At 36.9% G+C, this 18,834-nt stretch overlaps 1 protein-coding gene across 1 annotated transcript in view; it reads right to left on the reverse strand.

Annotated features, from left to right (window-relative positions):
* The window catches only part of LOC122034287, a 107,408-nt gene that overhangs the window by 4,921 nt on the left and 83,653 nt on the right, over positions 1-18,834 (reverse strand). The window contains exon 15 of the mRNA XM_042593469.1: positions 2,186-2,242. Within this exon, the coding sequence (XP_042449403.1) occupies positions 2,186-2,242 (57 nt within the window). The remainder of the gene's footprint in view (positions 1-2,185; positions 2,243-18,834) is intronic.

An 18,834-nucleotide genomic window follows, 5' to 3' on the forward strand; every position in this document is an offset into this window, starting at 1 on the left:
TTGAATCCCAACAGTATGTTTGACACTTGCCTAGAAGAAAATGATAACGGTGCATTTCAGTCATACATAGTAAACTATACAGTAAACATCCTATGTAAACTGTAGTGCTTAAAAAAACAGTTTACTTAAATAAATCAAGATTTATCTTACAGATTGATACTACAAGGTTTAAGTAATTAATATGTTAATAAACCCAGCCTAATTTGTTAGCAATCCAACCTAACTTACCCTTTTAAATACATGCCTTGGGTTTTCTTTTTGACTTTTCCCTCTCCCCTCACCTTAAAGCCATCAGCCTCCCCACACCCCCATCCAAACCCCAGCAACTTTGGAAGAGATAGAGGAAGATTTTCATGGGAACGCTTAGGTCATTTTTTTCCTCCATCTCGCGGGTTACTTTCCGTATGCAAAACACCAAGGCAAGATTTCTAATATTTGTTTCTACACTATATGGATCATAATATGAATGTTTGATGTTTGAAGCATGTTTTATGGATAATGAATACGTTTCAATCATTGCGATGTTTTGACGAAGTTCTATGACCTTTTTACTTCGGAATTTTGATGCTGGAATTATTGCGAAGTTGGTGCTGCCGTAGAGGATTGGAATGAGGTTTTTGATGCAGATTTGTCAATCGTTGGTTTGAAAATTTGTGATTGGAATTTCTGTTAAATTGCCACCACCTTAGAGGTGTGGGAGTGAGCTTTTTGATGCAGATTTGTCGATGTTTGGTTTGAAAATTCGTGGATGGAATTTTTTTGAAATTGCTGCCACCTTAAAGGTGAGGAGGTGAGATTTTTGATGCAGATTTGTCGACGCTTGGTTTGAAAATTTGTGGCTGGAATTTTTGTGAAATTACTGCCGCCTTAGAGGTGTAGGGGTGAAGTTTTTGATGTAGATTTATCGACGTTTGTTTTGAAAATGTGTTGCTAGAATTTCTGTGAAGTTGTTGCTACCTTAGAGTTGTGGGGGTGAAGATTTGTCGCAAATTTGTTGACCTTTGGATTTAAGTTAATTGTTGGAAATAGTCCGGAATTGTTGCTGCCTTAGAGACTTGGAAGGGGATGGGAGGGCACGGGGGCAGGATCCTTATCACGACATTTCTATTTCTATTTACTTCCCATCTATTAGCACCTCAAACTCTATTATCATAATTGTTAGTAGGATGTTGATGCACGCAAGTTGACTGTTTGTTTTAGCATGTAAGCAAATCATTTTATTTATCTAGTAATGTCTTTCTATGCATGAAAAGTAATAATATCTTGTTTTAATAATGTGAACTGTATGTGATAATGTGACGGGTAGGAGAATCCGACTTAAGAAGGATCTGGTGAATCTTACTAAAACAAAAGAGGTTTGGGAATCCGGTTTAAGAAGGGTGTGAAACTTAATAAAGAAGAGGGGTTTGGAAATCCGGCTTAAGAAGGACCGGTGAACCTTACCAACCTAGTACACGGATAAAAGTTTGGCCAAATGCATAGAGGTTGAGGAAAAAGGAGTCATATTCAATGATATGAACTCTGATGTTGAAAGTTAATGTCTGATGTTCTTTTATTAAAGTTTGAAGGTCCATGGGACTAAATGCCAACAAGTTTTAAATTTTAAATGTTCAAGGTATTTTCTTAAAAATATATATATTGAAAAGTTTGTGAATGCATGTTTATTTCTTGCTATAAAATGTTTGAACTTGTTGAGTCTTTTGACTCACTAGATCCATATGGTGTAAGTAGTGAGGAGATAGAGGGTCTTGATGGATGAGCTAGCTTGTACCAAGCAGTGCACACCTGATGGCTTTGTCCTTTTTTATTCATCTTTTTCAGTTTACATTATTTTCCGCGTTAGGTTATTGAGTTTTCTTTTAGGAGTCGATAACATAATTGTTGGTCAGATGTCGTAGATTCCTTAATGTGGATGGGTGCACATTTGGGTCTTTAGGTATTTGTTCACACTATTGATTCTGATGTTCAGATAGAAATTTATTTTACTAATTGTAAGTTGAACATATTTTGAGATACACGATTACGGAGTTGATTTTTGTATTTATTGAGAGTTTTGCACGACTTGTTTTGAAGGCTATAGGGCGATAAAGTTTTAGGTTGTTTCATAAACTATGACAATATTTTCAATGAAATGATACTTTCAAACTCAAGTATTAAAATGCAAAATGCGAAAAGTCCTACATACTTGTATGAACATTCTTTCTGCATCTCCAATATTACCAGTTTGCTTCAATATGATTCCCTGAGAAGGAAAAAAAAACACTCAGACTGATAGATTTCTCCAAATCACATTTGTTTGCAAATTGTTCATGCAATTATAAATAAGGATAAGAGAAACAAAATTTATCGTTTCATCATAAATAATGTAGTACTATAATTCCTAACAGACTAACTAATTTACTCTTGTACATTTCTTCTTTGCCTACAGGTTTTACAGATTAACAGATATGGCTCCTTGAAAGAAAGAATGTCATTGCAATATTTATTTCACTAAAAATTTGGCAATTGTTAAGACTAGTTGATTTATATATGGATCTTGTTTATTTATTTATTTAATTCATTGTTTATTTTGAATGAAGTCACTAATATGCAACTGCGAGTTGGTCATTCAATTGCATAGATATTATAAGATAATGTAATGGATGAAAAAATTAATGGTTTACTATTTATTCATGTAGGCATGGAACATATGAGTAAGCAAGGAAATCAACTAAACCTTTCAAAATTTAAATTACAACAAAGGCTCAGGAATTGCCATCGAAAATGAGTGATCTTCCCAATAAAAATTTTTATGCAACAAAATTTCAAGTCCATTAACAATGTTGAAATGGAAAATTATTAGGATCAATTATCCTAGTAGTGTCTTCTACCTACAAGTTACTATGGCATTTGGACATGTTAGTTGTGGGTTGACTGAATATGTGATTAGAATTTTTCCTATTCTGGAGGAGGATTTCCTTCCATCTTAGCTAGCAGATATATTTCAATATTTTAAAGGAGGATGTCTCAGTAGAATTCCTTGTTTCTGTTCTACCAAATAACAAATTAAGGACTGTCTCTTGAAGCTATAAATACCACAGTATTTTCCTGAAAATTGAAGGAATAAGTGGAATAAAACATACAACTATTATTCTCTTCATGGTATCATGGTATCGGAGCATGATCTGACCATTCATTCCATCAAATTTTCTGAAAAATCAGACATGCTAAATTTCTAAAGTCAGACATGAGTAATGGAGCAGAAGGTGGCTGCTTAATCTCTCAATCTGTTGGTGTATCAGACTAGTACACTGGCTATTATAGTTCACAAGATCAATTGCAATAATTTCAATGAATGGTCACAGTCCATTTTGATTTGTGTGCAGAGACGACAAGGATTACCTCGATGGAGGAGCATCTGAAGAAGGTAGTCAGTTAAAGAATCTGGAAATTGGAGAACATTATGCTGATGTCCTGATTGTCAAATTCCATGACAAACGTAATTGGAGAGAGCATGCACTACAAGACAGCCAAGGAATCTGGGATGCTGTCTGAGGCATTCTAACAAAGAAACATCAGCTATTTTCAAGATCAAAAGAAATACTGTGATATTAGACAACAAGAGATGTCAACAACAGACTATTTCAATATGCTGGCTTGCGACTGGCAGCATCTGGACATTCTCGAAACAAAGTAGAACTGCCCAATTAATAGCAGACAATATCAACAGATTCATCAAAAGAGCATCTATAAATTTATCCTTGGCTTAAATAAGGACACAAATGAGGTTTGAGGGGAATTTTGAGCATTAAATCCTTCCAATTGTTTAGAATGCATTGCAGAGGTTCAAAGAAAGGAGAAAAGTAGGAAAGTAAAGTGTAAGGAATAATTCTCACAATACTGATACTTAGAGCTCAGCTCTTGCAGCCCATGGACCACAATCCAGCAGAAATCAGCAACAAAGCAATCATAGATTCTGTGAACGTTGCTGTATACCTCAGCACATAAAGGAGGCCTGTTAGATGGTTCATGGCAAACCAATAGACTGGAAACCATCATGTCCCTTGCAAGATAGAGACAGCAGAGGAAATCACAACACAACATAGAATCAAACATCCTCTGTGCCAAATCCATTCAACAAGGAACAAATGGAGTTGCTGCAGAAAAAGCCCCAAGAGTCTGGGAAGAGTACAATCAACCTAAGAGGTACTGACACTGTAGCACGAAGAGTTAGTTTTCTAAGGCGGTTAGTGCAAGGTGAAAAACCAAAAGTTTTGAGTTATGTACTCTAAGGGTGAGCGAAGGTTCATTAACGGAAGGGGCAGGGAGGGGAATGGAGGGAAAGAGAAGGGAAGTAAAGTATTTTTATTCTCCTTGTTTGGGAGGGAAGGAAGGTTCATTAACATAACATGTGTTACCATGTTTGGGAGGAAAGTGAGAGTAATGAAGGTTAAATATATAAAGTTACAAAATTACCTCCACTAAAGACATACGCGTTCAAAAATCCAGTGCATCTTACATACATTTATTAGTTAAGACTTACGCATTCAAGCAATTGTAGCTCATTTGTTAAAGTCGACGTCGACATCAGTGTCAGCATCGAAGTTGGCGTCAAAGTCGGTGTTGGCATCGACGGAGTGCGAGCGTTGGGCGGTGCGAGTCGGGCGGTGCGAGTCAGGCGATGCGAGTGTTTTTCATCGTGACGTAAAGGATACCTAAAACAATGATTTTTAGAATTAATATAATAAAACAGGGATAAAACTGGAACATAATTTTTTTAAATTCCTCTTACCCTTCATTACATCCCAAATCGGGGTGTAAGAAATTCTTTCGTTTCATGGGTAAGGAAGGTTAAAGCTTACCCTTCCTTACCTTTCCTTTCCGTAGTTCACTTCCTCTCAAACAGGGTTTCAAGTTTTCCTTCCCCTTCTTTACCCTTCCCTCCCCTTCCCTCACCTCTTCCCAAACAATGCGTAAGGCATCCAAAGATATCAAATTGCTTGATGCATCCATTTTTAAATCATGCTTTAGTTTGTGAAAAATAAAAAATTGAGTTATGAACTCCGGGGGCATATGAAGATATCAAATTGCTTGATACACCCTATTTTTGACAATGCTATAATTTGTGAAAAACAAAAGTTTTAAGTTATGCATTGTGGGGCATCAAAAGATATTAAATTGCTTGATACACCCCCAACAAAAGCAATAACTATTAAGCCTTTATCTCACTAAGTAGAGTCAGTTGTATGGATACATTGGGCTCGATCCTCAGCTATATTCTCATCTATATTTAAATGAATTTTATCTTATTTTATCGTTGTTAATCATGTCTTCTTTGGTTTCCTCTTCTTCACTTAATGTGCATATTTGTTATAGTCTCTCATCGCCTAACTGAGACATTTATTGATTACCTAAGTACATATTCATATTATCTTAAATATGTCTCTCAAAATTTTCCCTTAGTAGGCGCATGCCTAACTTTTTTTCTAATATTTTTATTTCTTATTTATCCATCCTCATATGTATGCACATCTATTTTAACATTCTCATCTTTGTGACTCTTATTTTCTACTCATGTGTTCGCTTCATAACCCAACATTTCGCTTCATATAATATAGTAGGTCTAACCACAATTTTATAAAACTTTAACCCAATTTTGTAAAACTTCCCTTTAATCTTTAAAGATATCTTATAATCACAAAGAATATCTGACACCCTTCTTCACTTCAACCATCCTACTTGTATGCTATGTAAAGCATCTCTATCAATCATCCATCCTTTTGTAGAAACAATCTTAGATACTTAAAGCTCTTAGTTATATATAACTCATCATCTTTTGTCTTAACAATTATCTTGCTACGTCCAATACTACTACACTTAAATTCTATATATTCTGTCTTTATTCTACTAAGACGAAAACCTTTTACATCTACCATTTCTCACTAAGATTTGATGTCGTCTACAAATACCAATGTAATGTTTCTTAGATGTGTCCAACGAGTTCATCCATGACTAGTGTAAAAAGATATGGACTTAGAGTTGAGCCAGGATATAACCCTATATTTTTAGAAAATGCTTCAGCTAATCCACCTGTAGTCTTCACTCTTGTCATTATATGCACATACAAATCCTTAATTGTTTCAATATATGCTATAGGGACACATTTCTTCTCTATAATTCTCTACATAATTTCCCTCGAGATTCTATTATACGCTTTTCTAGGTCATACCATGTGTAAGTCTTTTTTTTCCAATACTTTTCAATCAGTTATCTAAGATGTATAACTTTTATCATTGACCTTCCAAGCATAAATCGAAATTAATTTTCAATCACATTGGTCTCCTAATCTTTTTTCGATCACTCTTCCTAAAATTTCATAGTATGGTTCATTAGCTGGGCCTCTAATTCACAGAATTTTGAATGTCTCCTTTTGTTATACAGAGGAACTAGAGTACTTACCCTCCACTAATCAGACAATCTTCTTGAAAAGTGTGTTAACTATTATAAGTTCATATGTTACCGCAAAATCTAATATAATTTTTCCTTCTTCATTCTTGTTTCAAAACTATAACCCCATGCACTTTATCATATTCTTCATTTCTTCCTCCTAATGTCAATTTAGATCTCTTATTAAAATTATCTCGTTTGACAAAAAAATTTATACTACATAACCTACGTCTTCCCAAAATCTATATTTCGAGTATTCATCTAATCTTACTTGAGCTGCATATATGTTAATTACATTAATAGTTTCTTTTATCACCACTATCTTGAGAGTTATAATCCTATCCTTTTCCTAACTACTACTATTACGTCTCTTAATAAACTATCCATAACAATACCTATTCCATTTCTCATTTTACTCTTTATGTAGCATAACTTAAGTTCTCTATCATCTTTTGTTAATGAGTGTTTCTACATTTCATGTTCCAAATATGAGACAATCAGTATTACTATAATATCTATTCTTATTCAACCTAAAGTGTGATAAACTCTTATATATTTAACACTACATCTAAGTTCTCATAGATATATAATAGTCCTTGCCTAGATGTTACTGCTAGACTTTGCAACGTGTTCCTTTTAAGGAACAACCTAAGATTAGCATAATGGTTTGATGTATTTATATATAACATTTTTCTATGTTTGACGTTGGCTGCTAACCTAATATAAACCTCTTCCTTTATCTAGAATTAGGACTTGCCATGACGGAATTTATTCATTATGGGCGGAGTTTTTTTGGTACACCCCATTTCTTGATGATGTTATAGTTTGAATCGCTGATGGAACTTTTCTTCTCTTAAGATCAATGATTATTTTTGAAAACATAGTTCTTTTGATTTAGATTTAGTAGTGTTTGTTCTTATCTTGGACTACAATCTCTTGTCAATAGACCAATTAGCCATGACCTCAATTATGCCACTACATTTCTTCAAAATGTGTGTAAACTTCAAGTTTTGGACTCTAGGAGGTTGATTAACAGTTTGTTTGCAGCCACCATCTCTTAAGAGTCATCATTCTAGAAGGATGAAAGAATGTAAATAAATTTATATTTCTAATAATTATTACATGATTATTTAATTCAATTTTAAATTATGTCTTTTCTACATAATTAGTATATGCTTCAATTTTAAATTATGTCTTTTCTATATAATTAGTATATGCACAAAATTATATAAAAAAAAGGTAGCTCGGAGCACGAAGCTCCCACCATGTGGGATCCCGAGGAAAGATCCATTGTACGCAACCTTACCTGCTTTTGACAAGAGGTTGTTTTTTATATTCGAACCCGTGACCTTTTTGTCACAAAACAATAACTTTATCGTTGCGCCAAAGTTCTCCTTTATGTACAAAATTATATGATAAAAATTATTATTATATTATTAAATTAAATATTATATTGTTAAATAATTAATCCATGATTATTAGTAAATAATATTTAATGATTAATAAATATATATATTTTTATTATTAAAATAATTTTAGATAATTAACATAGTGATAAATAACACTAGAGTATTGTCAATATCATATTTATACTAGATAATACCAAATTAATTAAGCTATTTCAATAAAATATGTCATTCATATTCTTATCACTTTATACTGATTTATTACTTATAGCATTATGGTTTCTCTTGATAAATTTTATGTAAGTTAATATTTTTTTTACTTATAAATTATATTTATCATATAAAAGGTTTTTGGCATTCTCTATCCTTGTCCCATGTTTTTCCCACCATTTTCATCTCCATTGCTACTCCCTAGTCTTCATAGAGCGTGGAACTTTGTGGTAATTTATGGATGAGCATCTCTATCTCCTTTACTGGCCATTGCCAAGCGTCAAGGTCCAGTTTCAAGTCCTTGCATGCCACCCGCATCATATATTATGGCTAAGCAGTCGCCAAAATTGTTGGCTTTGAGATCAATCAACAAATTCATCCAAGTTTCTTAAAATGGTGTCTGATTTTAGATTGATTTTGAAAGGATTTCATGTGATTACATTTTTGACATACTTCGAAGTGATATTTATAGGTATCCAATCTCTCAATTTTAATCCAAAGTGGTTGACTCAGATATGAATTGGCCGATCTTGCTAACCAGGCTGGAGATATATAACTGTAAGTCTAGGTGTAAGTCTAGGGTTGAGCCTATATCATACTCAAAATTTTACTATTCTGTCACAACTATCACTAGTCCCAAATCCAGCTTTTAATTTAAATTTCCTTGTCACTTTTCAACAGAAATTTGGAAATGCATTATTACTTCACATTCTTCGCATAGCTAGTTTGCCATTGTATTGTCATTAGCTTCGCATTCCATTTCCTAGGTTGTTTAAGAGGTTGTGCTTGAACAAGATGGTGATAGGTTGTAGTTGATATGATAGTCAGACATTTTAATGACACTCGAGAGCTAAGTTCTCTTTTTGGGACAATGGTTCCTCCAATGTGGTTAGGTTGGAATAAGGTCATTTGATGGTTTGGTAATTTGATTTAAGTTAGGTGTGTATTTGATGAGTTACACTTAAAGTGTGAAGGATATCATGTGATTTGGAGATTAAGACCTATGTATATTGATCAATGTTGTATATTGGGGTGGATTGACTATATTGATATGATTTAGCCTTTAAGTAGGACTTTATTATCTACGAAATTTCATCCAAAACTCTAGGGGTATTTGATGGGAGGGTGTTGTTTTGAGGTCTGGCCTTAACATTTGAAGGGTTAATCCAATGTAAACCTTAATTCACCCTTGAACACAACCTGGGTTGACTAAACATTAGAGTTTAGTTGGCCAAACAGCACCAATCGACTATAACAAATGGTCAAGCTGACTGAACCAAATTTCAGCTTCATGTTCCAAGTTTATAATGGTGAGAAATCGAAGGTTGCTTGACCAACCTTAGTTTTTGGTAGACCAAATCACCTAGAAGTGACTGTTGTAGCTTTATAAAGGTTGTTTGGTCAATATTTTTGCACCAATACTTACAAAAAAACATTTCTAATCTTCATCATACTCTAAGTGCACAATGGAATACCAAGAGGCTTTGGAAGCAAAAGCAAGGCTTTATATGTGGATTTAAAGCTCTTTTCAGTAACACTCTTTAACTCACCTAAGTTTAATCTTTATCTTTTTTGGGATAAGTTTGAAGGTATTTAGAGTTTGTTTACTATTAGAGGATATCTAGAAGCTTTTGGATTATTTAGGATTGTAATCATTCACTAGAAGGTCTCTAGCGACGACCAAAGCTTGCCTAGGACAATAGAGGTAAGTTGCAGAAAGTGAGCAAGGTCTCAATGGATTGTTTGGGTAGACAACATATATCCCAAGGGTTTTCTTGATTTAGGGAAGATTCTAGATTAAAAAGGGTATTAGTTAAGGGCTTCACTAAGTGCTCCAAGCTTGTGGCTGTGAGTTCTAAAGTCGTATAGTACTCACTCGTAGAGTTTACCCCATTGTTTCATTTAAAGGTGTTGGATTAGCAAGAATGACAAGAAAAGATTATCCATTCACCTCCTAATCAAACCATAGTTCCAAAAACCTCATCCTTATAGTAAATCCATAGTCGATTATATATTATATCCAAAATTAAGGGGTTAATTGGCAACAATTATTTGTTTTATGGTTCTTTAGGTTTGATGGATGAATTTAAAGTTAAATCAAATTTATTTAAGGCTGAATTATTTTGTTTTGGGCTAATTTTGATGTTTATGGGGAGTATAGATGAAGATTGGGAAAAGCAGGAGGTCTGCATCAAGCTATTGTGCTTTTCCAAGAGATAGGCTAATGTATTAGAAGAGCAAGAAGCCAACTATTGCAGCTAGGTCAAGTGCAAAGGCAAAACATTATGAGTCTAGGATCATCTGGCTCAAACAAGGTATGGCTCAACTATTTAGTCACTAGGTAGCTAATTTTCTGAGCTAGTCAATTAAGGCATAGCATGATAATCAAGTTGTTAAGCACATCAATTTAATTTTCTCTTTCATACGAGGAGAAAACATATTGAGATTGATTGACATTTCGTCATAAAGAAGATTCTCACCTCTTTAGTTACATAGATCAACTAGTAGATTTGCTCACTTTCTTTGAGAGGTTTTAAACTTTAGTATATTTGAAACAAATTAATTTTTTATAATATTTATAAATCGCTTGAGGGAAGAATTGAGCACTAAATTGTAAATAGATTGCAAATATATCAACTTGAGGAATAAAGGGGAGTGCATAGGAAAATACCCTAAGAATTATATGCACTTTAATAGAATTGATTCCCTATTGTCTCACCACAAGTGCACAGTTAAGTCGTCACGTAATAAAAATATCGATCCACAAGACTGTTGATTAAGCACTAGTCGAGTTTGCAAAGCAAGTTATCTAGACAATCGAAGGTTGTGTGAAAGCTTAAGAACTAGAGATTAAGAGAGAGAGAGCGCGAGAAAGAGAGAGAGAGTTGAGAGAGCAAGAGAGAGGTCGAGAGAGGGCTTAGAGCAGAGAAGGGAAGGCAAGTAATCGAAGGGTGAAGTTGGATTTGGAGGATGATTCTAGGATTTTGGTTTCACTTTGATGCTAGTTAATGTCCCTATGTATTATTCATCTCCTTAACTCTATGCTTACACTCTTGTAGGGATTTTGACTAAATACCGGCATGACCCCACGAAGATTACACCGGAGTGTTTACACCATTGAGCTTCAATTCCACAAAGTAGAAGATGTAACATAGAAAGTCCGGTTCAAAGAATACCCCCTATCATATGAGGTCCCCTGGTCATACAGTCTAGATTATACATGTCACTTCTTAACATTGAATTGGTGAAAATCCATTAAACTCTAATTAGTTAATCCTTTATAGAGAATTGGTCCCTATTTCAAGGTGAAACTCTAGAAAGTTCGGTTAAAATGATACCCTCCTTCACTAAGGTCTCACATCCATTTGCATTCATCACATACACATTTCATCAAATACAAACAAGGCTCACAATAGAACAAGTCATAAGCATATCATAAAACAAGGAAATGATCAAATATATAGTTCACACATCAACATCACATCATAATTACTCCCTACATCCTAAAATTCGGAGGATCTACTCCATAGCAAAGGAATTACAACCAAGAGATAAGAAGAATATCATTCTACAATCCAAAACACAAGATAGAGAGAGGAGAAACGCTTATCAATGCGTTGTTGGTCTTCTTGGATGAAATCCTTGCTTCGGAGATAGACGAATTGTCAAGATGGATTAAGATAGTTGCTCTAGGGTTTTCCCTAGAGGGGAAGAACTCTCCCAAAGAGGGGGACGGAGTCCCCAGGTTCAAGATAACCCAAAGAAGGGCTTTCTTGACCCTTTTAAACCTTCCATAAACTTTCCAAATCTGCCTCCTTTATAGGGCTCTGCCAAAATGGAATTTTCACCCCTTACACCTAGTTTTCTCGGGTTGAACTCTGAACAAAAGTTGCACCTCTTGAAATTATCTACATTTTGATAGGTGGCACGACTCGTGGCTCTAACTGAGCCGAAAGTTATGGTGGTTCAAAGTTTAGTCTGTAATTTGGATGAATGACGCGACATGGCTAGACCCGATTTTCTCGGGTTGCACTCTGAAGCAAAGTTGTAGATCTTGAAGTTACCTATATTTTCTAGATGGACAACACGATATGGCCATGCCTAAGAGGCACAGTTGTGCCTTTTAGCACGACTGGTTTTCTCAAGTTGCACTCTAAAGCAAAGTTGTAGATCCAGAAGTTATCTATATTTTGATATATGGCACAACCCGTGGCTCCAACCGCGTAGAAAGTTACGCCACTTTTAAAAATGGTCCGCAGTATAGTTTGGGATTCAACACAACTGTGCTTGGGAGGCACAACCGGGCCATATCAGAAATGACACGGTCGTGCCTTTTAGCATGACCAAGCCGTGTTGGAACCGGTTGGAGTTTTAGCATTGTATTGGGCTTGATTTTGCCCGATGAACACGGTTGTGTCGCAGGACATGGCCGGAACTTGTTTCACACCACATGGTCGTGTGAAAAGACATGACCATGCCATGATTCTTTCTATGAACTCTGTGAAAAGACACGGTCGTGTCAAAATACACGGCCACTCCGTGAAACCTTTTGTGAAGTCCTCCATAAAAAGACACAGTTGTGTGAAAAGACACGGCTATGTCGTGATTCTTTCTGTGAAGTCTAGTGTGCCTTTCATGAAACCTTCTGTGGAGTCCTCTAAAGTTGGAATGACCATGTCAAAAGATACGACAATGCCATGGTTGCCTTCACTGTCCTTCTCCAAAATTGGCATGACCGTACTTGGGAGGTAAAACGATCCTAAGTTTTTTCTTTTGTTTTGTTTTTTGTTTTTTTTACATTCCATGCACCATATAACATTCCAATAAATAAGAAAACAGTTTGTAATTAATAAACCAGTCAAGCATACTGGGGATCTAAATTGACTACTACTTTATTCTCTCTAAATCATAAATGTTGTTTATTTATTCTTTATACGGAATCGGAAGGTCCTTGGGAGTGTACTGTCCAACTCAGTCTGGTCAAGGGTCCAAGCCTCCAACGTCGTCCGTTCCTTCACCTGCCACAAACCAACAAAATTTCTTGACCAGTCGCATGCATCATTAAATCTACATTTACTTGGAATTTATTGTCAAACAAACAAGTAAGCAGACATATAGGCATTTTTTTCATAAAACATTAAACTATGAGTATCACACAACATTTTTTTTTGTATCCTTCAATCATTACATTATATAGCATTTTCCTTTAGCATTTATCGTATATCATTCTTAGGTGGAGATGCATTAGTCATTCTTTATCCTTTGTTCGATTGATCAATCTGTTTAACCTTGGTACCAGGTGGCGAGGCGTCAGCAACTCTTGTCACTAGCCGTGGCCAAATATAAAAATCTAGTATTAGGATCCCTCCGGGGCCTTGTCCCGTAAACGGGGTCCCTCTGGGGCCTCGGCCCTCACAGAATTTCCATTAGTCCTCATCATCATTGTCTTTTTTTTTTCATCATTAAATAAGCATTCATACCATTGATTTAAATAAGGCTAACATAAACATGTATGTCATTAACTACATGAACTCGATAAACATGGATTTCACTAAGTAAGGCTAAATAAGCACGATTATCATTTACTACGTAAAGCTAATTAAGCAATCATACCATTATACTACATGAGGCTCAAATAAGCATGTATACCATTCAATAAATAAAACTAAATAAGCATGAGTATCATTTACCACATAAAGCCAATCAAACAATCATACCATTAATCTATACTAGGCTCAAATATGCATGTATATCATTAACTATATGAACTCGATAAGCATGGATACCATTCAATAAATAAAACTAAATAAGCATGAGTATCATTTACCACATAAAGCCAATCAAACAATCATACCATTAATCTATACTAGGCTCAAATATGCATGTATACCATTGACTACGTGATGCTTGGTAGATATGAACATTACTAACTACTTAAGGCTAAATAAACATCCACACTCCTAGACCTCCTCAAATAACAAATGACCAATCATTTGGCAAAATCTGTTGCCACCCACACACACTTCAACAACTTCTCAAATCTTGTCGCAAATAACCCAAGGAATCCTTCCAGAAACCTACTGCTTGTAATGCCCAACTCCCCCTCAAAAACTTACTGCTCATGCCCTAATTTCCCCTCAAAATCCTGCTGTGTATAACCCAGAAATTTCTCATAATCTGCTGCTCTTAGCCCTCAAATCCCCCTTAAAAAAAAACTATTGTGGATAACCTAGAAATCCCTCAAAACCTGCTGCGTATATGGGTTCAAAGGAGCAGAAAGAAAAGTTGGGAAAAACTGCTGCGAAAACATACTTTAAGGAGTGGAAAGAAAAAGGTTTAAGAGGTGCCTTGCTCGGAGGCTTGGTGTTGGCGCAGCTGACGACGAGAAGCAATGGTGGGGCGTCCCTTTGGCCTCGTTCTTCCTTCCAAGGTCGAAGCCAAGAGCTCTCCCTCCCCCTTTCTTTTCTTCCGCCAAGAGCTCTCCTTTCTCTTTCTCTTTTTTTTTTCTTTCCTCTTCACCACCCCTCTTATAAGAACTAAACCTTAGGGTTAGGTCCATTCTTTACCAATTGGGACGAGCTCATGTGTCCATTAGTTGGTTATTAGCAATTTAACCCCCCTTAAGTAAAATAAAGAGTCTATTATCATGCTCCCCCTTTGAATTTTTCTTTTCTTTTTTTTAAAAAAAAATCGGACCTTACAAATCCTCTCCCTCTTAAATGGATTTCGTCTCAAAATTTTAAACTTACCAATTAACTCCGGGTAGCAGTCCCTCATGTCAGCTTCTATTTCCCAAGTGGCCTCCTCATTAGCGTGGTTCAACCACTTGACCTTGACCATCTTGACCGTCCAGCTCCATAGCTTCCTCTCTTGTCTGTCCAATATCTGTATGGGTCTCTCATCATAGGATAGATCTGGGATAAGCTGCAGTGGTTCGAAATTCAACACGTGGGAGGGATTCGACATGTACTTGCGCAGCATTGAGACATGGAGCACATTATGTACCCTTGCAAGATTAGGTGGCAAGGCCACCCGATATGGCAATGTCCCCACCCTATCTAGGATCTCGAAGGGCCCAATGAATCTCGGGCTGAGCTTACCTTTCTTTCCAAATCTCATAACACCCTTCATCGGTGCTATTTTCACAAAAACGTGATCACCAACTACAAATTCCAAGTCCTTTCTCCTGTTGTCAGCATAGCTCTTTTGTCGACTTTGAGCAATCTTCATTCTCCCCCTGATTCTGGCTATTAGGTCCGCCGTATGCCTCACGATTTTTGGACTCACCTTTGCCCTTTTTCCCACTTCATTCCAATAGATAGGAGATCTGCATTTCCTTCCATAAAGTGCCTCATAAGGAGTCATGCCTATAGATGACTGATAACTGTTGTTATAAGTGAACTCTACAAGCGGTAGCTTCGATTCCCAGCTCCCTTGGAAATCGATCACACACGCTCGCAGTAAGTCTTCTAAAATTTGTATCACCCTCTCCGATTGACCATTTGTTTGAGAATGAAATATGGTACTAAATAATAGTTTAGTCCCCATAGCCGAATGAAAAATTTTCCAGAAAGTCGAGATGAACCTCGAATCTTTGTCCAATACTATAGAAACAGGAATCCCATACAATCTGACTATTTCCCGGACGTACAACTCTGCATACTGAGTCATGGAGAAGGTTGTCTTCACTGGTAGGAAATGCGCCGACTTAGTGAGTCGATCGACTATCACCCAAATGACAATAGAGCCTTTCACCGTCTTCGGTAGGCCCACTACAAAATCTATGGTGATGTTCTCCCATTTCCATTCAGGAATTGGAAGTGGCTTAAGCATCCCTACTAGCCTCTGATGTTCTGCTTTGACTTGTTGACAAGTTAGACATTCAGATACGAAACGCACGATGTCACGTTTCATACCTGGCCACCAATAAAGTAATAACTGCAGGTCCTTATACATCTTTGTACCCCCTGATGTACAGAATATAGAGTATTATGAGCTTCTATCAAAATCTCAACTCTAAGTGAGTCAACACTAGGAACCCAAAGTCGACCCTGATATTTGACAATACCATCTTCGATTGAATATATACCCAAACCCTTAGACTCATCCTTTTGTATCCACTTCTGTAGCTACCCATCAATAGCTTATCCTGTTCGAATTTTGTCCCTTAAGGTAGGTTGTACGGTTAGAGTGGTTAAGCTGGGAGCCTGGCCCCTAGCATATATCTCGAGGTTAAATTCTTGAATTTCTGTTTGAAGAGATTTCTGCACTGATAGTTGTGTGATGACTGCCGTTTTCCTACTCAAGGCATCAGCAACCACATTAGCTTTCTCGAGGTGGTATCTAATATCACAGTCATAGTCCTTCACAAGCTCTAGCCATCTTCTTTATCTCATGTTCAGCTCTTTCTAGGTGAAGAAGTACTTTAGGCTTTTGTGGTAAGTAAAGATTTTGCACTTCAACCCATACAAATATTGTCTCCATATCTTAAGAGCAAACACAACTGCTGTCAGTTCAAGGTCATGAGTCGGATAATTCTTTTCATGCACTTTTAACTGTCGGGACACATATGCAATGACTCGATCATGCTGCATAAGAACCGCGCTCAAGCCTACCTTCGAAGCATCTATATACAACACATACTCTCCTTATCTTGATGGCATAGCTAAAACTAGCGTTGTAGTAAGCGCTTACTTCAACTGCTCAAAACTGTCTTGACAATCAGCTCCCCATATAAACTTAGCATTCTTCTTCGTTAGGGTCGTCAAGGGGCACTGCAATGGAAGAAAAGTCCTTGATGAATTTCCGATAGTAGCCCGCCAAACCCAAGAAACTGCGTATCTCGGTTGCATTTTTAGGCATTGGCCATCCCCTAACTGTCTCGACTTTAGTAGGATCTACTTCTACCCCATCCTTCGAAATAACGTGGCTCAGGAATGCTACTTTCTCTAACCAGAACTCACACTTGCTGAACTTTGCAAACAACTTTCGGTCTTGCAATATCTGTAAAGTGATCCTCAAGTGTTGACTATGTTCCTCCCTGCTCCTCGAATAGATCAAAATGTCATCTATGAATACAATAATGAATTGAACGAGATACGATTGAAATACACGATTCATGAGATCCATGAAGATCGCTGGGGCATTTGTTACTCCGAATATCATCACCATAAACTCATAATATCCATATTGTGTCCTGAAAGTCGTCTTGTCCACGTCCGTTTCTTTTACCCTCAGCTGGTGGTATCCTGATCGGAGATCTATCTTCGAGAATACCGACGGCCCTTGCAATTGATCAAATAAATCTTCGATTCTTGGCAAAGGATACTTATTTTTCACTATCACTCTATTCAATTCCCGATAATCGATACAAAGCCTCATACTTCCATCCTTTTTCTTCACAAATAACACTGGTGCGCCCCATGGCGAAAAGCTTAGGCGAATGAATCCTTTATCCAGTAGCTCTTGAATTTAATCCTTCAGTTCTTTTATTTTTGCCGGAGCGAGTCGATACGGTGTCTTAGAGATTGGCACGGTACACAATATCAACTTAATGGAAATAACATTGGCCGACTACAATAGGTATTGAAATAACATTGGCTAGGACTCCTTGGCATCCCCTCATCATGAGCTTCCTTACACTGATGCAAGAAATGAGGTGCGGCCTTTGTCTATTCCTGCCTGCCTCAAAAATAAACAGTGCCCGCGAGGTGGTCGGACGGACATTGACATCCGTCGGAAGTCGATCGAAGTTCCATTCTACGATAACCAATCCATTCCCAGAATAATGTCAAACTCAAGCATTGGCAACACAATGAGATATGCCTGAACTACATGCTCTTGCAGTCTAAGCTCCATGTCCTTCACCATCCTGGTAGATAACATCTACTCGCCAGAAGGTCCGGTGACTCTAAATCCAATCCCCTTGTCTTCTGGTAAGATTCCCAGTCGCTTTACGAAGGCCTCGGATATAAATAAGTGTCTAGCTCCCGAATCCAGCAAAGCATAGGTAACTACACCTACGATAGATATCCTACCTATGACAACAATACCATTATACCCATTTAAGCTTAACAATTTCTGAAAATCGCCTGTTAAGCCTCTTAACGTTTTGAATCAATTAAATTTCCGTCCTTATTATGTTTGGAGCTCTATATTTCTTGTCTATAATCCGGTTATTGGAGGTCTCATCTCAGATCATGTAAAAATTCAAGACATGCAATCCTAAATCGCCCATGCTTAACATTTTATGTGATAGGCAATAAATACATTAAATTAGTTGGATTACCTGTGACAAGTGTAGTGTCGGGCTCTGCTTCCTTGGCATGCATCACAAATGCTCGTCCGGTCATCGGTTCTCGCAACTTTGGGCATTCTTTAGCTTTGTGCCCATCTCCTTCGCATTTGAAGCACTTGTAGGTACCCTATAGGCACTAGCCATAGTGCTAGCGATTGCACTCCTTGCACAATGGCTTTTCCTCTATCTTTGGGGCAGTTGCTCCCGTGGTTGTTGCTTCATTTTACCTTGAGGCTTCGGTTGTCCCTATCCTTTCTGTGGTCCGGTATATGACTTCTTATTCTGCTGTTGTTGCTGTTGTGGAGGAGACATCTTCTTCTGCACTTCCCACTCGATATCTTTCAAGGACTGCTTGGCTCTGTAGGCTCTAGTGACAGTGTCCTGATATTCAATCGGATCGACCAACAGAACGTCTCGGCGGATGGTAGGCCTGAGACCATCCAAAAAGTGCCTTAATTTTCCAGTAGCATCATTTGCAATTAGGGGCACAAAATG

The sequence above is a fragment of the Zingiber officinale genome, chromosome 11B (genome assembly GCF_018446385.1).
Source record: "Zingiber officinale cultivar Zhangliang chromosome 11B, Zo_v1.1, whole genome shotgun sequence".
Lineage (NCBI taxonomy): Eukaryota > Viridiplantae > Streptophyta > Magnoliopsida > Zingiberales > Zingiberaceae > Zingiber > Zingiber officinale.